General features: G+C 41.9%; 1 protein-coding gene across 3 annotated transcripts in view; it reads left to right on the forward strand.

Annotated features, from left to right (window-relative positions):
* PPIL2 (peptidylprolyl isomerase like 2) overlaps window positions 1–23,363 on the forward strand; it is a 75,152-nt gene that overhangs the window by 6,597 nt on the left and 45,192 nt on the right. For all 3 annotated transcript variants that reach the window (XM_072880638.1, XM_072880639.1, XM_072880640.1), the window contains exons 6-9: window positions 9,682–9,733; window positions 11,953–12,044; window positions 13,842–13,931; window positions 23,083–23,158. In XM_072880638.1, the coding sequence (XP_072736739.1) occupies window positions 9,682–9,733; window positions 11,953–12,044; window positions 13,842–13,931; window positions 23,083–23,158 (310 nt within the window). The remainder of the gene's footprint in view (window positions 1–9,681; window positions 9,734–11,952; window positions 12,045–13,841; window positions 13,932–23,082; window positions 23,159–23,363) is intronic.

Raw genomic sequence — 23,363 nt, forward strand, 5'->3', positions numbered from 1 at the left:
AAGGCTGAAAATCTCTGGCTTTTCCCAGTGGGACATCTGCCGCCTTAAAAGAGAGAGCTGTACCCAAAGTTTTGCTCTGTGTACAAGATAAATATTTGCTGTTGTTCCCCCACACTCTTAATCCTATATTTACCAAATAAAAATGACTTGGGGTGAGATTATGACTAATATGATCAAGTAATCGCGGCAGTACAGGTGCCTGCCTCATGCAGTAAGCCTGTCTGATCCACGCGTTGAAAGCGCCCAGACACACACATCTTGTGCCTGCAGTGCCCTGCAGCAATGACGGAGCCTGTAGCGGAGACCTCCTCGCTCCGGCACCGCTCACCTAGGAATGTAGGCAGTGCCCTTTCTTTTAATCATTTGTTTGAAATAAGGTTGGTGGGATGATGCTTGCCTGAATAATTACAGGCACTTTCAAAACCAGTAACTTCTTACGCTCAAAAGAAAACATTGCAACCAAGTCTGTTATTTCAAAACTTTGGAAAGTCATTCTCAAATACATTCCTTAAACATGTTTATTAGCTAATTCCTCTCCCAAGTGCTGGTGGCTATCGTTACTTCATTTTATTGTGAAAGCATGGTTTCTTTTCAATTTGATCAACTAGATTTCAGTCAGTCTCATAGAAATCAGTTGCTGGTCTTGTGGTGAGAGGAGCTTGCTGACCAGGTTAATGGAGAGGATATGGAGAAGGTTACTTTTTTACTGCTGAATTTATTCATCCCACTTTAAAAATGAACAAACAACCTTACAGCACTTGTTTTTATGCACTAAAAAAGTCTTTGGCTGCCTAAATAAGGGAAATCCTGCCTGAAAAGGATGCAGAAATTAGAGCAAAGGTGAAACTTCCTTAAATGTAAAAGTGTGTTTACCATGTACGTGTTTTGAAAGCACAGATACAGAAATAGAAAGCACTGATAACTATTTCTTCACCTGAGAAGTGAACATAATGAGAAAGAGGGCTTAGGTATTTTTTTCTTCTTCTGCAATATTCTGAATAAAGAAACTGCAGCCTGTCAGGAGCGTGAGAAGTATCAGGTACTGTAGGAACAGGTGTTAAAGTAGGGGTTAAATTCCAGCCAAGGCTTTACAGGTCACTACAAATTGCTCTCCGCCTCTATCAAATAATCAGCGCAGAGCCCGTGTGTTTCAGGAATGGATTCCTGTCGGTGGGTTGCGTGAGCTTCACACGTTGCTGAGTCAGAGGTGTCGAGATCAAGATCACAAACAAAACTCATCCAGCGATGAGTTGAGTGGAACAGGTCTCCAGCCTGAACGGGGGAGAGGACAAGTTCAAGTTTCATGTGACCCGTATTGGCTGAATCAACAGTGACTATGGCTTTTAACGCCGTTCGTAGGGTCTGTGCGGTGATTTACTGCAGAGTGCTGCTTTCTTTGTGTTATTCCAGGTGTGTTTCTAGATAATGAGCAGCAAATAATGGACGTCATCAGACAAGGATTTGTGGTTTGAAGGTGACCTCTTTCATGCCAGCCTAGCAGTAGCTGCCGTTGGAATACATTGTCAGGAAAATGTAATCGCTGTAGATAATGTTCAGCGTGATGCACGTTCAGAGCACTTGTCTAGACCTTTCTGCAACATGCTGGTAATACTATCTTAGGATTTTGGTGGTCTTCTAAAGATGGTACACTGCAGCAGGAATCAGATTTTCCTTGTGACTTTTCATTTTTTTTCCTCTTGAAACGTTTTCTTCATTCTTACTGTTTCCAACGGACTGTGCTTACTCTGAGCATTTTCATTCTTTGTCTAGATATAAAATATTGAGAGGAAAATGCTGTGCAGCCCTCCATAGGCAGGCTATTTCCACATCAGTTTTCCACATCTAGAGTGCTGGGACTGTCTAATTAAGAGGAAAATAATTTGACCAATTGAGATATTTTTCATTATGTAGAAAAATTCAGAAGTGAGACATATCCCCCTTTCATTGGTTTGTTGGGGTTTTTTTTTCCTCAACATCAGAGCACCGTGCCTGAAATCCAAGCAGTCTGCTACATCTTCTCCTTGGGGCTTTGGAAATGAGTGATCATTTAGGTGGATCAGTAACTTCAGGTCTCATTTGGCTGTAGCATAACTGATGTATAAATGAGAATTTTAATTCTTCTCTAGAGAACGCTTTTCACGTAGATGTCAGAAGAAGTCGGCACATCTTCAGCTTTGAAATTCAAAATTCTATTTCTCAATTTGTCTGATGCAACTCAGTGAAGTCTTCAGATATTGCATAGGGGTAAATGTCAGTTGCCCTTTTTTCTCCCTTTTGTTAACCTTATTTTTTCCCCATACATTTGAAGTGAAGGAGGGAGGGGTTTTTTCTTGTTTATTTGTAAGAAAAGTTTCAGTGGGGGGTGGGAATACAGTTTTGTTCTGGGTGAGTAATAGTTTATTGCAGAGCAGAGAACAAAGCTTACAGAAGTAAAACCAAGGGAAGCTTTGTTGTTGAAAAATGATTCAGACAAATCCAGCTTAGTTGGTTTTCAGCTGTTGCAGAAAGATGGGTGAAACGATCAGGAACAGAAAACTGGAAGACTCTCTGAGATCTTCGGCTCTCTCGCAATCTGCTTTGCAAACTGCGTGCTCTGTCTTGAACCGGTGTTTGCTTTCTTCCTGCTATGACTGCCGAGAGGTTCCTCTGATGGTTTTTCATCTGATAGATATCTTCTGTAAATTTTGGGTTTGACCAGCTTAGTCTCGTTTGTATTTGTGCCAAAACTGTTCTTCTCTCTGTTAGTGTTTACAGCTGTGTATTTGGTACGGAGGAATTTAGTGCTTTCTTGACATTTTCTTGTTGAGACTGGTATTTTCCTGTCAGATGTTCTTCTTGCCTTTAAGTTCTCTATACCCTAAATGGTCACAGTTGTCCTTCTCCACATCTGTTTACTTTTAATTTATTTGAACAGAGTTAATCTTAATCATACACAATAAATGCTGGGTGAATGCCTGGTACGGTGATGGGAATGTTTGCTAATCTCTTCCTGAAATACTTTGATATGTTACACGTGATCGCGTAAGGCAGAAAACAGCTTCGGTGGTTGTGCTGAGACACGAAGGGTGCTGTCAGAATATGATCATTTGTTGCATTTTCTCTTGATAGCTTGGGTCATTTCAGAAGCAGGTACTTACTTATAAATAAGAGTTAGCCAGGATGAGCAGTGGTTCTTCCTTTTATCTTTTTTGGTGGTGGTGGTGGTTTTGGTTTTGTTTTTGGTTTTTTTTGCTTCCAGCTGAATGTTGCTGCCTGTATTTCTGCGGCCTGTAGCAGTCTTTCAGGCACAGATGGTTAGGGCCGGCATCATTAAGCATCTCTCTCCAGGTGCGTTTTTGTCTGGGGACAGCAGGCACAGGCTGCTGCTCAAATGCCTAGAATCCACTTTGAACGAGACGAACTCTTCAATATGCAGCAACTGAACCGTGTTGTCTTACCTCATTTGCTTCAGAAATTATTAGCTTTTAGTCAACAGTCTAAATGAGTTAATATTTGACTAGTGACCATAAATTTTCAAGGCCCCTGGACAGAAACGTACGAGGACGTGATTCCTGCCCAGAGGAATGACCAGGAAGTCGTGTGTTATAACTGGAAATGGTCATGAAACACGGGGGGTGGGTGTCGAGGCGATGAAGGCCCTGGCGAGGCTGATGACCTGGAAGAGGACTCCTTTTTTGTTGGGTTTTCTGAAACTTTCCCACTCTCCTTTGTTACTGACGAACACATGGATAGTCGGTTGTTTCTCTTCCAAAGTTGTATCTGTGTGTTTTACAGTAGTGCACCCAGCACCACTAAGAGTTAGCCTTTATCTGTCCTAAAAGGGGGATTTATTTTTCAGTTCCCTGTATCTTTGGGAAGCAGCGAGGGCGAAGAAGATGAGATTTGCCTAGACTTACCGTTCAAGTGCTTTACCAAAAGGAGACGTTTAAAACCCCCCAGTGTCATGAGTCGCTGGCCAAGCTGCCGTGCCTCCTTCACACCTTGCTGACGGGGATTGTGCTGGTGATGGGCAGTGTTTTATGCAGTAAGCCAGCTCTGGACACAGGCAGATAAATGTGTCTAGCATTATTCCTAATGCGTTATTTCCCTTACAGCAAAAAAGTATTTACATCTAGGTTTTACAGACCAAACAGATGGTCTCTTTTTTTCCTTTTCTGTGTTTTGGTGGAAGTGTGCACATTGGATGGGGTCTTGTGATTGTGACACTTGAAAAACTAGCAGCTGCGAAACGCTCTAGTCTTAAATGAGATGCAGCATGAGGTTTCCCACAGATCCTTACTTGCCTGTTTTTCACTAAAATTGGAGACTAGCTTTTTGATGCTTCTGCAGAGCTTTTTTTCCATGAACCATGTTGTATTTGGCTGTGGGTCTCTGGATTGATACTTCTGACTGCATTAAGACTGCAGGTTTAATCTTGCACATGAAACGACATGTCTTTTTTTTCTCATGGTAATTTCTGTTAATGTGCTCTTTGATAGAGCAACATTATTGCTCGTATCTGTGAGCCATGTGTGTTATCGAGCATATCTTTATGATTCTCTGGACAAGGCTTTGGTGACCATATGGTGTCAATTTAATTAAAATTTAAATATGGAAATACAGTGGTCTGGAAGTGGGTGATGAAGGATCTTTTGTGTCCATTTCCATACCAGTTCAGTAGTAGATGAAAGCTGCAGTTAAACAGCAGCTTCATCCAAGAATGTGAATTGAGGGTATCTTTTTAGCATTTGGTAGACAGTTGTCCATGTGATAAATATCTACCATTTTTGCTGTTGAACTGAACACAGAAATGATACCTTGTATCGTGAGATTATTCTGGCCTCTTGGCTGCTGACCTCAATTTTTTCATGAAATATTAAACTACATGAAGATGGCTTATCTTGTTAATACAGTGCTGCTGTTTCCAATCACATTCCCATAATGTGTAGACTTGCTGAGGACTTCCAATGCCTCTTATCATCATTAAATCCACTTACAAGATCTGAAACAAGTAACATTATACATGGAGTTATTCCAATACTATTCTTTCAATTCATATCCCCGTATTTCTTGAAGGTTTTATAGCACATAAAATTGTAAGAGGGCTTCTTAAAATGTGAAATTGTATGCAAAAAGTAACAGGTCTCATCTTTAAAGGAACCAAAGAATTTAATACAAAATTAATTTGCTGTTGTTAAGCTAAATTTGGTACTTGGTAGGCAACATTGCGTTTTAGTATTAGTATTTGGTTTGGCTTTCTCTTCTATTTGAGGTAACTCTGTGTTGCTTGTTTTGGTGGGATGAGAACCTACCAAATGGCCACGTCGGCCGTGGATGATTTTGTCCTTGTGTTGCCAACCAGTTCGGACGTGACACGTTAGTTTTTCCCTGCGATAGCTTCACTGGATTATTGCGCGTTCCTGCCAGAGGCCGTGCAGAAGGGTGTCCGATCCCCAAGTGTTGAACATCTTAACGCTAACTCAGTTACTGTTGACAGAGCGGGAAAGTCTGTATTTACTAAATACAACTCTTGCTGCACGTCACCAACTCTACCCATGTGTGGGTAGGGAATCAAATGAGCCCATTTTGGTTGCTTTTCAGGCTGGTGGGTATCCAACAGGGTCAGAGCCTCATTAACAAGAGGAACGTGCAGCCGCAGACCAAGGGGGTTCAGAGCGTGTAACTAATTGATGCGCGGGGATTGTAGGTCATATCTTCATGAGACGCACAGCCGTGACGGAGAACGATTTCATTCGAAACAATCGGCACGCTTCATCCGCGAGCTGCCACAGTGCCCCACTGACCTACGCGTCGTAATAACCTCTGCTTTGGGTACCAAAAAAGGATGCTGCCCTCTGGGATCCCGCAGGAGCGAGCGCTGTCAGCTGGCAGATGCCAGCGTGCTGGGCGGTGGGGCTTCTCGCTGCTGCGGGGAAGTAGGTCATGGCCAAAAGTAGCCTTGGCTGCCTTTGTGGAAGTGTGCCTGCGAGAGAGGAGTCAGCTGAGAAAAAAGCCTGCACGGTTTTTGGGTTTGTTTTTTTAGCCCTTCCTTGCTGTGGAGCAGCTGGCACTACGTGCCGTGAAATGCGTCTGCTTTCCAGTATTCTTGCATAAAATATATTTAGAAGTGAATATGCAGTTCTTATTTCTGCTTAGGGGAAGTGATGCATGCTTGTGGCCTTTTGTTTTTTGTTAAGAATTTAGAATTTTAATTAGATCAAGTGTTTTTAATAAACATTTTTTCCTTGCTTTCTTCGCTGGAGATTGGCTGAAACTGGACGGTAGATGTGTGTCGGGGAAACTCAGGTTGGAAGTCGTTTTGAACTTGTGCTGTGTATGCAATATTTGAGCTCTCTCATGCTTTGTTAGTAATAAGAAGTACATGAAAACAAGTACTTTAGCTCATTTTAGGATTCATCCACTCCTGCTGTCTCTCCCGTGAAGACTAGCACCTGCTTGTGGCATAACGGTCATTTCCATGGCAACGAACTGTGTGATGGTGCTTGGAAAGCTTTGACTTTTGATGGAGAATAAATAAAAGCAGATTCACCCACATGCAAGATAACCCTGTTTTCATGTGAAATGAGAACTTGCGAGGAAAAAAAAAAGATACAGGTTTTCTATATCATATTCTTTCGTGGTTTCCTGTGTAACATGTAGGTCTTTCAAAATTGGACCTACTGGACCAAAATTGGACGTCCTGGCGTGCGGGCTGGGCTCCCTCCTCTGCGGCTGCTCCGTGTGCAGTTGCCCGATGCTGCAGCCTGGTCCCGGGCACTGAGCTGCCTTTGTAGGCCACGGCAATCCTGTGTAGCAGATCATCGCCTGGTTTTGCTGTTCCGGTGCTCCAAAGGTTTCCTGTGACAAAACACTAAATCCCCCTCTTGTCTTTCCATGCGTTAAGACATGTTAATCAACTTCTCAAAATACTTCTGAGGTGTTGCCCTAATTATATTTCCCCCACGTATTTTCTCATCTACGACTCTCGGTCCGTTTCCATCCCTTTTCATAAATGCATTGCACAAACAACGTCCTTTATCAGTAGCAGGAAGTTCCCTCGTGATACAGCGTGGGACTGCTGGGGCGCGGGGCAGTTGCCAGCTGAGCGGAGGTGCAGAGCTGCTCCAGAGGGTGTGAGCTGACGTGCCAAGGTCACTTCTTCAACACAAGCTTGATAGAAGGCCAGTCTGCAGCAATAAACGTTTATAATGTTCATACAGCGCTTCAGTATAGAGTTCTCGTCCTGGAAGAAGACTCCAGGCAGTGCATGTATTTTAACTCCTATATGAAAATCACTATTTTTTTATTTACTGTTGACATATAAGACTGTATAAGTGCTGGTCTCAGTGAGGAACAGATGCCAGCACGAGAGGCTGATGTACCATGAGTAACTGATGCTGAAAACTAACCTTTTTCCATATTATGGACAGATGTGACCTGAAATACCATACTATTTCCCTGGGTTCGGAGTAGGAGTCCAAGGACTTGGCAGCACTTCTAACAACACATCATACATTGACAGATGAAACAGCATACTGCAGCTTTTGCTGCCTTTAAAGTCTGTACAGCAGTTTAGTCTGTCTTTTCCACTAAATTTCTGTCAAGGTATAAATCTGAATCTTCACTCATGCTAAACTGTTTCTTAGGGAACTGTTTCCATTTTTGTTTAAAGACGGTCTGCTCATATGTTTTGGGGATAGCTCAAGTCTGCCAGGAAGATAATGTAAAGGCCTTCCTTCAAATTATCAATGTTTCCAGCAGTCATATTTCTAAAGAAGCTTTTTCTGGAACATAATTTTTGGGCTGTTGCACAACATGTGCACAGATGGGTGCTGCTTTGTGTTAATAAGTTGTTTAGGTTGAACAGATCTGTCCAGGATCATATGTTCGTTTTGGCAACTCCCCTACTACTTCTTTGACAATTTTGTTCTAGTTAGAAGATAAATAAATGAATAAAGCTCTGCCTTCACTTAGTCATTTCAGAACCCGCCCTTGCCTTTGCTGTCTTTGTACCCTAGCAGTGTGCAGATGTCGGGGTTGGATTTTTTGGAGAATCTGCTTAAGGAAAAACAGTGGCACTGGTCTTCCATTGCCTAACGAAGTACCGCCTAACCTGGCCTCTTTCTTCCCTTCCCCATCTTATTCCTACTAGCCCTCATTGCTGCTCTTGCTAATAAATTAGAGAGATGGTTACCTTTCTGACAGCACATGAGCCTGCCGCTTGGCCAAAAACAATTTGAGAAGTGCCTTCCTATAAATGAATGAGTCCAGCTGTCATAACGGGTACTCTCTGAACCAAGAATATGCATTTTGATTAGGCAGAAAAAGCCCACTGACTTAGTTTCACATGATTTCGTTATCGCTCTTTGCCATAATGATTGAACCAGCAGCATCGGCACCGTGGCTGGCAGATCTCCACTCGTAGCTGTTTATAAAGAGCTACGTCTGGGTTATAAAAACCTCCCTAATCTGTTCAGGTGCATGTTCTGAGAAGAGAACCGATTGTTTCTTTTAAAAGGCGTGTGCTTTTAACGATCAATTTGGCAGTGAAGCTGTCTCTGACGGCTGATACAATCAAAGGGCTTGTTGGGGGTTTTTTTGTGTGTCTGAGATCCTGACTCGGCCTTGCAGCTTGCAGGGCTGGACTTTGTCTCCGGCCGGGTGCCGCCGTCGAGTGCTCCCTAGCCGTCCTGGCGGCTGCGCTGGCGGAGCGGCCCCGGTCGCGGCGTGCCCTGTCGTGCCAGCATGTGCCCAAGTCACGTACCGACCCTCTTCCGTGCCTGGCATACGTGGGCCTGCCCCGTCCTGTCACTGCGGCCGCGCTGTTATTTTGGGCGCGCTTGTGGCTTTCAAGTCTTGGGGAGGGCTGCAGGGAGGGAGCAGCCTGATCCTCCAGAGGTGTTTGCCAGCCCGACAGCTCTTCCCTCCTGGGGTCAGAAGGCCCCTCGGAGAGAGGGCAGCAGACAAATGCTGTATGTGTTCTTCTGATGGAGCGTGGGAGAGCCGGAGCTGGCGGTGTCCTCTCTGGAGTGGGAGAGCATTGCCCGCGTTTCGTCAGCCTGCGGGACCTCCCGACCTCGGCCGCCGTCTCGGTTCCCTCTTCTGTGGAATTGCTACCTGGGGATTAACTGGCCAGAGATCCCTCCGGGGTCTGCCTTCACGACCCCAAGTGCCTCTCTGGAGAATCCGTGCCTCCGTTTCTCTTCATTATTGCTAGTTATCATGTGGGCTCCGCTACACGTTTCCTGAAGGAAGAGAAAAATTACAGTTATTTCAGAAAAGGTAGCGAGCTTGATTGCCGGAATGGTTTGCTGACTTTATGACTTTCATCAGAGGTCCCTTCTGAATTGTCACTTCTGATCAGCAGCAATGATCTTTGCCTCTTGGCTTTTCACGCAAACTCCCCTTTCAGTTTGTGCTAAGACGGAGTTGCGCAACTCCTCGAGCTTGTTCGCTCTGGTTAGCACGGTACTGGGTCAGACTACAACACTGTAAATAAGCTTATCCCAGTTCTCGGGCTCGGTGAGCCTTGTTTTTGTGCGCTGACTTAAATTCCCAGGGTTCTCGTGCTTCAGATAACTTGCAATGTATTATTAATAAATTATGTACTATTAAAATCCTAACACTGATGTTACAGTTTCCTTTTATTTCCACGGTTAGATTCTGTTGTGATTAATCTTTTTAATGCTTCATTTTCTTTAGAAACTAGATGCCAAATCACTTATCAAGCTGAATTTTGCTAAAAACAGTGAAGGTAAGTGCAGTAATTTTCCATGTGGTTTTTTTTCCTTGATGAGTGCTTTAATAAATCCTGGTTTGTCTTACTCATCGTAAAGTTACGTAGTTTGTGTGTTCTGTCGTGGTTTTTATTTTTTGAGTAGAATAACTGCTTCTTGCGAGTGACATGTTTACCTTTAAAGTTCCATTTCTGTTTTTCTTTACACTGGGAAGCTGTAAATTATTCATCAGTTGCGCTTTACTATAGCTACTACTACAGTAAGGTACTATGTACTTTAGGGGAAATTTCCAGAAAAGGCTAGATTTCTATAATAAGTTACCTTTTTTCTAACTTGCCTATGGCATTATTTGCTATTCACTTGGTTTTGAGCAACTTTTTGTTTATAAAATTAATTAGACTTAAATGAACACGGGGGATTTTATGTATAGCAGCACACAAGAAAACAGCCTTGAGTTTTATTTCTGCAGGGTTAAAGATATAAAATCTGCCATCTAAGAGAGGATGCTAGAAATAAAAGAGAACAGTGGAGGTGAATTCGTAGTTCACAAGGCAGATAATGATTTCTTTGAAACAAGAGTGGCAAGGATTAGGTGGGAATAAATTTCTGGAGTGTCTGTCTCCTTATTTTACCAACAGTCCAGAGACGACAAGGTCTCTTCTCTAGCTGAGGGATTTCTTCTGTGTTTTGTGTTCCATCTGTCTCAAGAGCGAAGTGTTAAAAAATGATCAATAGTCACTGTGGCCAAGGTTTTTGAAAGATATTGCGATATTGTGCTTTCCTTAAAGAAGTCTAGTTCATAATGCTGGGGTGGAAACGGCAGCCACGCAGTCTCAGAAGCCTTTTCCTTAAAAAGGTGCGTGCTGTGTCATTAATAGATCAAGGGAAGATGCAACAGAAGAGAAAGAGTAAAATGTTGCATTTCCGTCTATCCGCAAACTTTTCTTTAATCTTAACATGTAGAATGTTGCTGTGTGCGTAGGATCTGATCTGTTCACACCTATACAACTAAAAAGGTCCTCGGATATTGCAGCTTCTTCCATTTAATGATCCCTCCTTAGCTGAGTACCTTCTATCCAGATCAACAAGTGTGTGCCCTCAAGCAGCTCTGCTTGTGCTAGAACTGAAAACATGGTGATTTGCTCTTTTTTATGCAGCTGGAGTGAGGCCTCACATTTTACCGGTGTGTTTCTGTATCCATCAGTTGGGCCATACCCTGATGCCACTTCCAGAAATCCCTGTCTAAACTTCCTCTTGAATTTCAGTCCCTTGTGGTAGTGGCATTCCTTCAGCTCTGGTGGCATTAACGGGAAGAGTCCCCAGCTTTTACCGGCACCTGCGTGCTGGAGGTCCGAGTGCCGCCTCTGGCCGCTCAGGCATCGGTAAATACTCTGGAGGTGCTTGTCTCTCCTGTCTTTGCCGGTGCCGTGAGCAGTCTCTGTCCTGGTCTCCCTGCTGGTTTTGATTTTCAGATGGTAATTAGGAAAAAAAGAACCAAATAGGCCCAACCTATTTCAAAAATCTCACCCAAACCCCCAGGTCTAGCAAACTGATCAAGTATTAATAACCTTCTTCTAATTGCTTTCTGCTGAGTTCATCCAGACATTTTTCTTTTTCCTCGTACGTTGCCTTCCATCAGTTTGCTTGTTGTTGACATGCTTAATATTTATGCTGACCCTCCTGGGAAAATTCACAGCTTGATTAGAGCAGAATCTGGGTTCCTTATTGAATAACGCGTTCAGATTTAATGGCATTCTGCTTGCCACATTTGAATACAAAATGCTCTCCTCTCCTAAAAGCACAAGAGCTGCTGTGAACTTTCTTGTAGGGTATAAGCTAAACTTCCATTCCTGGGAACACTGCTGAAAACAGAGCACTGGGCACATTACAAGGTACAGGCTGATGCTATCAACAGAGCTTTGATTACAATCACAATTATGTTGTGGTACTTCATAGAAATCAAGCAAGTGGGACAAAGTTCTGTGTTGGGGGATTGAAGGCAGTAGATTTCAAAACGGCGTTTTCATTGCTTGCTTTATAATTCTCTTAAGCGTGACTTTTTCTATTTGGCACCAAAGAATCAAAGCGTAGTTAAAACACCATTAAATACAGACTGAAGTTACACTTTATATTAAAAATTAATGTAAATATCATTCACAGAGATAACAGAAATTAGCTATTTCAAAACAGTTGCAGGGACTTCATGCCAAATTTAAACTTTTTTCCCCTCCATCAGGTAAATACCACTGTCCAGTGCTGTTTACTGTATTCACCAATAACTCCCATATTGTGGCCATCAAGACAACTGGAAATGTGTTTGCCTATGAGGTAGGTTCTCTGCTGCATTTCATTATTCATATTTTATACTCGATGCATTTCATTCAAGATCACAACATGCTTTAGAAAGATAGGTAAGTTTTATTCTTGTTTTACAGCCAGGGAAATTAAAGTACAAGGAGATGAACTGACTTCACAAATTGTTGTCCAACTTTTGCCTTCAAAATATGAACAACCCTAGAATATGATGTAAAAGATATTTTTAAAACCTTTTCCTAAGTTAATCTGCATGCATTGAATCTTGTAGACCAAAATGAGTAGCTTTTATACTCTCCTCAGTTGAATTAACAGACAAATCTTCTGTTGTCTTCTTTCTGATACAGAGTCATCACCAAAACACAAATTGCCTCATTTCTATTCATATCAATTAATAAAAAAAGAGTATTTTAACTGGAGCTGGGGAAAGAGCAGAGAGAATGCCTTAATAGACACTTGAACTGCATTTTAATTTGTGTTTTGTGAACATTTGTGTGAACCCAGGTGGAATTTTAGTTGTGACTTGTTTGCATAATTGTTACTGTAAAAGCAAGGTTTATTTATTTTTCAGTAGCAAATAAATCCTTCAATTAATGCATCCATATCCAGTGTTGTAAAAAATCTGAACGCTGAAACATCTGCTTTTTGAAATCTGTTGATGGGAAATTCCAGTAGGACTTTGAGATACTGAGAGAGCAACCAGCTGAAACCATTGCAATCAAGGAAAGGGCTGGATTCATCACGTTTTTGAAAACTTGCTCTGTTGTAGTTGAACTGTCTTCATTCCAGCTGTGAGAGTAGTCAAGACGAGGTTAAAATAGGAAGTATTTTCTGTTCCTTCTGGAAGCATGATGCTTTGATTGCTGTGGTTGAAAGGCAAGAATGAGTTTAAGAGTAGTCTTTGTTAAATGCTTGTCGATCTTGTAAAACTATCGCTCGGCTTGCTACAATTTATGATACCAGGCTTCCTAAACAAGCTGTGCCAAGACGGTCTGTTTCTCGTGTGGTATACCACTTGTAGCAATAGCATTTATTGGTTTGTTATAAGCATAGAATTAATTTACGGACTTCTGGAGGTACTAGAAAAATGCTATCGCTTTCATCTGAGGAGAATAGAGGACATTTGGGTGAATACGACAGATTCCCTTTTTTTGCAGGTAGACCTCCATAGTCATCTCCCTGTATGATGTATTTGTTCGTAATGACAAAGCATTTATTCCGCATTGATTCTCACTATGAAATAACATGCTGCTGCTTTGTTGAGCATCGTTTAATTCTCTCAGGTGAACAGAAGCGTTGCTGCAGGCCAGGTGCCACAGTCAGGGTGGACACAGCGTGAGGGGCTAATGCAGCTCTGCTGTCGGACGAGCTGGCCTGGCACACGCACGTCTCCCCGAGGGGTGCTGACGGCGGGGAGATACGGACCCCTTGTTAAAGCTGCCTGTCTTACACCGTCTGCAAAATGCTTAACTTAGAAAACTGCAAGCGAGATTTTTTTTTAGTTTGACAGTACTTTTATGATAAATTTGGTTAAAATGATACACGTAACTATGGAGTGGAGACTGCAAGGTTCTGTTCCTTTTTAAAAACAAACCACACAAAAGTGTTGAGTTTTGTAGGGATGAAAGACAAAAGCTTCTCATCTGTTAAAGCACGCTGTGAAAACATTGCAGCTGCCAGTTGAGAATGAAGGGTGAAATTGTTTTCTTTATCATTTGTACTTTAAGGTTTTATTGGTATCACATATTTGCTTGTAATATTTACACATTAGAATCCAATTTTTAATATCTCTGTCTTTTGCCTGGCTGTTAGGCGGTTGAGCAGCTGAACATAAAACCAAAGAGCTACAAGGATCTTTTGACAGATGAGCCCTTCACTCGGCAAGACATTGTGACACTGCAGGTAAACTTTTCTCTCTGCTACATGTCTTACTATACAGCTTTTCTGCACAGGATGAAATGTTGCTACGTACGCTGTTGTAGCAGGAATCTAGAATAACTGAACAGAGAAAGATTGTCTGTGTGTGTGTCTTGGAGTTGGGTAGAAGGGGAACTGCTGTATTTTCTTTGTTGTCCAGATGAGCCACTAAGATACCACATAACTTAGAGCTTGACAGATCTCTAGAGCGCTTATTGTGTGCCTTGTAGATAAGCAGATTGTTCATCTTTGTAAATTGAAGGAGGGAAAAAAAAAAAAAGGTGCCCAGAAAAACTCAAGGATGCCATGTAAAAATGGGAATTTTGACAAATGTATTGTTCACTATTTCACTGTATCCGACTGAATATAAGATCTTGTGCATAATTGTAAGTTTTAGATATGAAACTACACATAAGATTTGGGGTTTTTTTTCTATTAATCTTACGTGAAAAATTGCTGTGACACTTCTGATTTATTGTGAGACTTAACAGAAGTGCATTGGGAAAAGACTGGGTAGAAGAAAGGCAAAGATATGCCCAGAATCATCTTCAGCTCTAGACAGCCAACAGTACGTGGTCTATGTTATCAAAAGAAACGTGTTTTAGAATGCAAAGTATATAAACTTTTAGGAAGTCGACATGTGACATTAAGACTGAAGTTGATTGTCCATCTTACTCTTTTGAAGATGCCTGAAAGAGTCAAAGCTTCAGAAAAGCATTTTTTATAGAATGTTTCTCTAAATGGGGAGTAAAAGAAGCAGCAAACCAGAGGATTTTAAGTGCTTGCTTAGAATGGTTTTCTTCTGAATACTTACGTTGGTCTTTTACCGATTTTAACAGAATTAAAACCTAAATTAAAACAGCATTGTAAATTTCAGAGTGTAAAAGAGTTATTTACAGATGAAGTTTAGTATCAAAAGATCTAAAACTTTTGTTTAAAAGCAGGCGTTTTTAAGCTTGCATGATTTCAAAACAGGAGAAAAAGGATTCAAGCATCATTATTATTGGAGTCATGAGTTAGTATGCATCTCATGAACAGTTAATTGCCACTAACCGAGACCAATACAGTCTAATTTGAATAGAAAAATATTTTTCATTTATGTCTAAATGTAAATGAAATTTATCCCTTCTTCCCTACTCCCCAGTGCTGAACAGCATGTTTATAAATATTTTTCCTCTGTTCCTTTGGGCTTGTGGCTGTTCAAGCTAATGCAACGAAGTAAAATGCTTTTAATCCAACGGAAGCAAAAAACATAGCTTTTTCACATTGAATGCTCCCAACAGAATGTTATTTGAATGTGACTGCATGGTTGCTAATGGATTTGGAATGGTGAAAAAGACAACATGAGTGACTAAAAATGTTTCTGTGCATCACTATGGAAAACCAAATTATTTACAACAAATAATTGAAACGTGCAGTCATTGAAAAATATTTTGGTATGTTTTGTAGGTTTGGAATTGAATGTATGTATAAAGAGTGTGTTCCTGGTACATGCCTAGCTTTGCTTTTTCATAAAAGCAAACAGATGCTATAGTCCCCTAAATCTCAAAATGCAATAGCTAGCAATTTAGAATTGCTAGCAATCCCCTGTGTGGATTTTTATTAATATTTTTCATCTTCGTTCTGTTCTTGACATGCTTGACATGGGTTTCTATCTTGCTTGGAGGAATATGTCCCTTAACAGAAACTAAGTAGATTATGGTAGTTGTCCAGTCCCTGGTACAGTCATCCTGCCAGCTACGTGGAGGTCACAGCCATACATTGCCTGTACCTCTCCCACGTCCGTTTAGGATGACATTCGTAATGTGTGAGTAGATTTGTTCCTTTTAAGTAAACAACTCCTTATGGATTGGTGTTAACTTCTGTAGTGTGCAATCTTGTGGTATACTCTTCTCAAATAAGTTTAGAAGTAGCAAAGATACCCCCATCTTGGGATTGGACTGGAAGAGATTTTGCCCATCTGAATGCTTTAACCAGCTAAAGTTTGACCCTTCACCCAGTTAGTTTTTAAATTTTATTATTATTTTTTCCCAAAAAAGGATTTTCAACAAACGGGCTAAAATGGCTTCGGGGTGTTGAATGAGAAGTAAGAGCCATTTAATGCACTGCACAACACCCGCTGCAAACTGGCACATATCCCTTGATTTCTCCTATTCAAATGCTGCCCTGCCCAGACCTGCTTTGTTGAGGCCAGAATGCAACCTAGAGTGGTAGGACTGGCCTGGCTATCCAAACTGCTTATGTATATGTGGTATAGGAATCTGTCGTTATTTTCTCGTAGTATTTTCTTCATGTAAATTGTTGCAAGGCAGACCGATGTCTCCTCCACAAGCTCTCTTGTTGACAGCACTGCAGGCAGCGTGGTGGCTTCGCGCTGCCAAGCTCTACCACCTGTGGCTTTGTTTCTTAGCCAGAGTTCGTGACTGCAATCTGTTGTGTTCCAATTTGAGGCTCTAGACCTCTATCCCAAATCCCGCGTCTCTTAAAAACCTTCCAATTCTGTGTTGAAATTTATCGCTTTGCTGTTTTCCCGTTCCCCCATGTAAATTGAGTGCTGTGGTATCTGAGAGAGCTGGAATTGAGAGTGAGTTGGTGACACTGACCCTGCTGTTTGGCAAAAAGGTAGATATAAAGGAAGTTACTATAAAAAACATTCTTTGCTTTGCAAATAACAGCTGAATAGGACTGTCTGTAATAGCTCTGTTTATCAATAGAAAATAGCATTTCCAGAGGCTGACTCTGAGTGTCCTAGGAAGCAGATGGGCTACCTGTTCCATGATAAATGGAAAATTTGAATAATGTATGTTTACAGATTATTTGTATGATGGCATTTTCCCTATTGATACATAAAGGGCAATCCTACAGCTGCTAGGGATGTTCTTTTAACCAGAGTAGCAATTGACCTCAAACTTGACCTCTCTCTCATAATGTATATAATTAAAAAGAGAACCAAAAAGATTTGCTCTTTCCAGAAGAGAGAGAATTGCGTAACATTCTTTGTTCTGTTCTCAGTGCTAAACATTATTCAAACACTAATCATAATCCATCCCTGTTATCTTTTCTGGTGAGCACCATCTTAGCCGGTCGCTTTGATTTTAGTGATAGTTATTTGTGTCCTATTGCTATTAAGTTTACCTGTTAAAAAGGACAAATTATTTTGGATGTGGAACTAAAAAAAGCAAAATCACAACTTTAGTTGTTAGTAACACTATCTTAGATCTATGATGTGCTTCTCTTTGTAAGGGATCCACAGTGCTTCCTGCGCTTACGTACACAGAAATTGCTTTTTTCTCTGTTGAAATGCAAATATCCTGGGGTAGAGCATGGCAGTTTTTCATCAACATATGGCAATATTATCCAGCTCCTCAGGGCAGGAGGTAAAGAATAATACCGTATCCTGGCGTGCAAGATACGTTACCGAAACTGGACTGTAGTTATTCAGGCAAAAGATGTCATGGGTTCTGGTTTGATATCTTGCTGATAATGACAGAAATACCCGGGACATTATTCCATGTGAAAGGCTTCCTAGACACCAGCAGGCTTAGCATGACTGGATTTTTTAGACCGTAGCTCTTTACCCTCAAGTTGAAATTTCCTTTTCTTAGCTGTGTGATCTTGCCACAAACTCAAGTCAAGCTTTCCATCTTCTACAGTGCAGGTGTTACTTTTTCCCAAGTTTTTCTCTCCTTACAGTTTATCATTATTTCAGATATTTTTTTCTCTCAACTGTACTGGTTCGTATCTCTTCTAAATGGAATATTGCTGTTGTATTTTGTCTGTGTTTCTCCTAACTCTAAGCCCACTTGTATTCTTTTACCTTGAAAGATGATCAGCTCAACCTAACTTGCATCCCTTGCAAATGTCATGAATGTGCCAGCAGCTGACAGACAGCTCAAGTACTTCAAGATTTATTAGTTATACTTAATGGGTAAGGTATGATGTAAAGCACTTGGAGATCTGTGGGGACAGAGTATCTGTAATAGGAAGGCTGGTATTGTTGAAGCTTGTTTGCAGTGTTCTTACCTCCCTTTTCTGCTTCCTGTTCCGGTATATTGCTGTTCATCATTTCACTTTGCAGTTGTTTTAAAGGTAGGATTCAGTATTGCTTTGAAAGAGTTTTGACGTAATAACATTGCATTAGACTGCGATTCAGAACTAGGTGATTCTTTCAGTCCTATGTTTTACAGGTTTTCAGCTAGTTTTCAATCTAAATGTTTAACCTAATTTGAAGTTGTCTTCCAAGTACATTTTTTGGGGGGTGTAATTCAGCATTAGATCTCAACATCTGCTGTCCGCCATTTAATCTTTGTGACAAAATCTGGTCAACAGTCTGGTAGAAATTATCATTAATTAGTGTTACTGTAAATTCCGTGTGTGTTTCAATCATATATTTTGCAAATTATTCTTTGTGTAATGATGCAGAACTTAATGGCAAGCACATAAATAAGTGTAATCTGGATTCCCTCGCGTAAGAGCGGGCAGGCTGAAGCAAGCTCCTGCCCCAGCTCAAGGTGCACAGAGAGGAGCAGGGTCAGGCAGGGCTTTGCTGGACCTGGTGGTGGGCTCTGACAGGCCTATGGACTTCTTTCCATCGCAACAAGCGTGAGAGTGTCCTGAGGAGAGCCAAGTAGAAGGCTGCAATACCCTGCTTTCACATCCCATTTGGTAGGAAGCATTCAGAGTAACTCAGACCAATGTCCCCTTTAGCCCCCTGTCAGTTCTGCATCCTCCACTGTGTCTCTGTTCACAAACCAGAAACCACAGCTCTCAAATTTGTGAAGATACAGCAGAAATTATTCCTGCTCTGGAAACTTGTAGAAGCTGTTGCCGGGCTGCGTGCCGGCAAGGGAGGGGACTTAGCGAGAAGCGTGGCTCTGCTCAGCGGCAGCGTTTGCAGGCAAAGCAGAGGCAGAGGTGGTCTGTTCCTCTTCGCCGGAAGAATTGCAATGAAGTCCCCCAGCCAGCCCCCTCTCGTGCCAGCGGTGACAGGCGCAGTCCCCTGAAGGCAGCCTGCCGAGACCCTTCCCTGCTAGGCACGCGCTAACAAACGCGTCTGCTCTGCACCACGGAAATGGAGGGGGTTCCTGGGAGAGATAAATAGTCAAAAAAAAAGTCTGGGTAGAATGCAAACAGGTTTGCTGCCGTTAAAGGAAAAAAAAGGCTGGTACTGTTACGTGCTTCCTTATGTCAATTTTACTGTTTCTGTACAACCTAATCAGCCGTGGACAAGACGGGGATCCCGACAAGCTGTTAAACACCACTGGCAATTGCGGCAGGAAGCATAACTAATGAGCGGAGCTGGAGGCAGCGGAGCTGCACGCTGCTCATGGATATCTCACTCCTCAGCTGCTTCTCGTTTGCTCTTTGTGTGACAGAAGGTCAGAGCAGGTTTCCTCTCGGTTGTGGTGAGGGCTCTTTGAGGGTGGATCACGCAGTGTGCAGGGTGGCTGGTAAAGAAGCGACGCGCCGGGACGTGGTCGGCGTGTGAAGGTAGCAGCCCTGGAGATACTTAGGGATGCAGCGTGGCCGGCCAAATGGTAAGAGAGGAATCAGGCCTCGAAGAAATCGCACGGTCTAAAACTGCGCTGGCTTTAACCTGCTTTTTTGGGGGGTTGTGTGTATGGTGCTTAAGATTAACGGCGTTTAAGCTGTTTCCCTACGTAGGCGAAACCAGAAAATGATAGGAAAAAAAAAAGTGGAATAAAACTTGGGATTAATTGTTTTCAGAGCTCAGCTTTCAGGGAAACATCAAATATGAGATTTTTAATAGTCATGATAGTTAGCAACCCTTTGAAGTCTGTATCTGTGCTAGTAATTTGCTAAACTAAAGTTTATGGTTTGTAACCTTAATAAGAAAAACCCTGAGACTGCTGCCCATGGTAATTTGAATACATATTTTTAAACATGCTAAGGCAAACAAAAGTAGGCCAATTTACTCTTCATGGTTCATCTTCCTCTCGGGTTTCTGTGTGCTTACACAGAACTTATTTCTTTAGGCCTTTGGGCTCTAGGCCTAAATCTTAACAGGACGGGGAGCATCCCCGTGAGTCCAGCCTTTCTCTGACCAGGAGAGGCCGTTAATTCATTAGAGCTCAAGGCTTTGACGATGCGGGTACGTCTGTCCGCCGTCCCTGCGGTGTCTTGGTTGGACTGCTCTGGTTCTGTGCCCAATAACTGTCAGGGATGCAATGAGAGGAACTTGGCAGGCCAGTTATTAGTGTTTAGACAGTTTTCTTCCTGAAGTGATATGTCTGAAGACTGTGTGTACTTTTAAAATTTACATAGACCTACCGTTAAAAAATGTGTATCTTGTGTTGTAGGACTCCGTACCATCAGTAAGGAAATGGTTTGTGTCTCCTGCAGCACAGGTCGGACTGGTCAGATGTGTTCCTGCTCCTGGGCATGGTAGAAGCAAATGGTGTCTTGTGTTTAACTTAATATTCACCGCAGTACTGTCACACTTAGTATGCGCATTTGTCTAATTCTAATCAAACTTCTCCTAGTGTATCATGATGCTGTATATTAGAGGGAGGAATCAATATGTGAACCTCTTGACCTAGGTGTCCTGTGTAAGATGACACTCAAATTTCAACGTGAACCATTTTTGAGGTTTTTTCCACCGACAGAGGGAAACTGGTTTTGGATTAGGGGCATGGGTTGTCTGCCTTCTCGATGTGTGGTGAGACTCCTGCTTTGCAGAATCAGGAGCGCAAGGGACAGCACTGTAAATCAAACCTTTGCCGAGGTTTCCATTTGAACAAGTGGCCCACCTGAATGGGATGCAGGACCTTGTGTGGAGGACCTTGGTCTCAGTTCTGGGGTTCGGGGTTGTCTCGGGTCTCTCAGAAAGCAGATGGAGGGCTGGGGTCCGCAAGGAGAGGGAGCTGCCCTGTGCCCTCGCCGTCCTTCATGCCGTAATGGATGCGCTGCCTGTGGGGAGGTCAGCAGCGATTTGGAGAGCCCTGAGGAATCCCTTGCAGGGAAGGAGACTGTAAAGATTTTTGCTGGAGTTGCTCAATGCCTGCAATTAGGCTGGTTAAGCCAGGTAAATGTTTGAATGAACTGTGGCCATCAAACAGTTTGAACTAATCTGATTCATGGTACCCTGAGCACAAAACACTTGGTTTCATAAGGCACTGGCAGTTGTGATGTCCTTTTATTTATTTTTAAACAATCAATAAATCAGTAAATCAAGAAGCTTTATTTAGAGGAATATAGTGAAGGTGTTTTCTGGTTCATCTTTACCGCTGTCTCCTGCCCTCCCTCCTGTCCATGAAAAGTCAATTTCAGGAGTCAGTCTTGCCCTTCAGCCTTGCCATGAACAGCAGACATGTGGATTGCAATAAATCTATTTGTCTCTATTAATATTAATACACAGATTATTTTTTTTCCTTTCCTGGAAAGGGTAGGCAGTCTTCCTTCACCTTTTGAGGTGGTACATTTATGCGCAAGGCGATGATTTCTGTCTGGGAAAGCTGCAGCTGATGATTACTGAAGAGTATTTGGGAGGAGGCAACCTGTGTTGTCTGGAAACACACTGAGCCCTTTCTCCAGACTTTCTCCATGCGTCTTGTTGACTGTCAGAGAGCAAGGCTGAAATTATCTCTATTCATACATGCATAAATATGTATGTGAGGTAATAAATAATAAATACGCCTGAGTGCCAGTGTCAGAGGATACAAAAATGGTTAAAAAACAGGTCCAAATTTCCTATTCCTTAGTCATTTTATTTAAAGATTATCTGTCTGTAATGCAAGATCTTAAAGACAAACTATCTATTTTTTTTTGGCAGTCCATGTCTTGATGAAGGTCTATCGGAGGGGTACAGAGGGGCAGGAAACAACAGAGAATTATTCTGTAGTGGTTGGGAAGGGGACAGCAGAAAGCCAGGAGGTCACCGTTAGGGTGCAGAATCACGCAGCTTGATTTCATAAACGTGTTTTGGTTTTACTACCAGCAGTAAAACTAAAAATGCCCTCTCTGGTGGAAGCATACCATTTCAGGGATGAATAAAAGGCATAATTAGATCGTTTAATAAGTGATGGAGCTACCAGCTCTGCTTGTATTAATCATTACTTTTAGCAGAGATGGAATTGTGGGAACTTGTTACCAACAGTGGTGGTCTGAGGAGCTGTGTTAAATTTATTTGGGGTAATACTGTTCATGTCAGTGTCATAGTTCTTTGCATAATATATTGCATTGTTTTTATCCTGAACTTGAAACTATTGCGATATTTTGGTATTTTAGATTTTGAATTGTTTTCTGTAAGATAGAATTTCCAGAAATGACTGGGTGTCCTGGGCTGATGTTCTGACCTTTCTGTGCTGCAGAGGAGCTTGAGGAGAAAACCTTGAAGTCATTGTAAGAAGAGGATTAAGGACTGTTTGATAATAGTATAACGTAACCTAGATCACCAGCAGGCATTCCTTGTCTGACTCTCTCTAGCAAAAGGTCAAAGTTATGCAGAAAGCTGCCTAGAGATAGGATAAAGACTCACAGTTAACGGACTGTGTGTTTTTGCTGTTTTCATAATACCACTTCTTGTTGCCTTTTTTTATTATTAGTTGTTATTTTAAAACGTAATTTTTGTTTTTAAATGTAAGCACGGGTTTCACTAGTAAAAAAGAACAAAACAGTTCTGACTGCAAAGGCTTGCTCTGAGGTTTATTTGTATTTTGAAATGCACGACAAAAGTTCACGAGCGTGTGTGAATCAGGCATGCAGTTATAAATAGAAGGAGATGGCTAATGTGGATTTGCATAGGTCTTAGACCAAACCACAGAAGGAAGGAAAGAATCAGGGGATTGCAGCTCCTCGTTCTTTCTCCTCACTAGGATAGGGTAGACTCAGCTGAGTTCTGTTAGTAACTTCCGTAGGCAAAATACGTGTAATACTATGTTTGGGACTAAATTCCAGATCCCTACGGAGCCTACCGTGAACAGGCTCATTGCTGATGTCGGTTGGGGTTGATTGCTTTATATTTTTTTCATCTTTCTGTGGTTTGGGGAGTATGGAAGTTATTCTGTCTCTCCCTGTTCGTTTATTATGGTGGTGTCTGCCCTTCATACTAGTCTGTTGCATGGAATGGGTGCCTACCAAGCTCTCTGATATCTGGTTTTTTAACTATTATTTTCAGGATCCAACAAACCTGGATAAGTTCAATGTCTCAAACTTCTTTCATGTTAAGAACAACATAAAAGTAATTGATCCAGGTAAGGATGAATTGAAGGTAGGCTGAGAAAACACCAACCCAAATATGCCAATTCTAAAGACCACGTTGTGGAATTGACACTGTTTTCTGGATGGACATCCCTCAGTGGCTAGTGGTAACTCTGAAGGCTTCTTGGAAACATGAATAACTTGTTGAAACTGTTCCTTTCACATCAAAAGGTGTTAAATTTTGAAGCAAAGACGTGA

The sequence above is a fragment of the Ciconia boyciana genome, chromosome 15 (genome assembly GCF_034638445.1).
Source record: "Ciconia boyciana chromosome 15, ASM3463844v1, whole genome shotgun sequence".
Lineage (NCBI taxonomy): Eukaryota > Metazoa > Chordata > Aves > Ciconiiformes > Ciconiidae > Ciconia > Ciconia boyciana.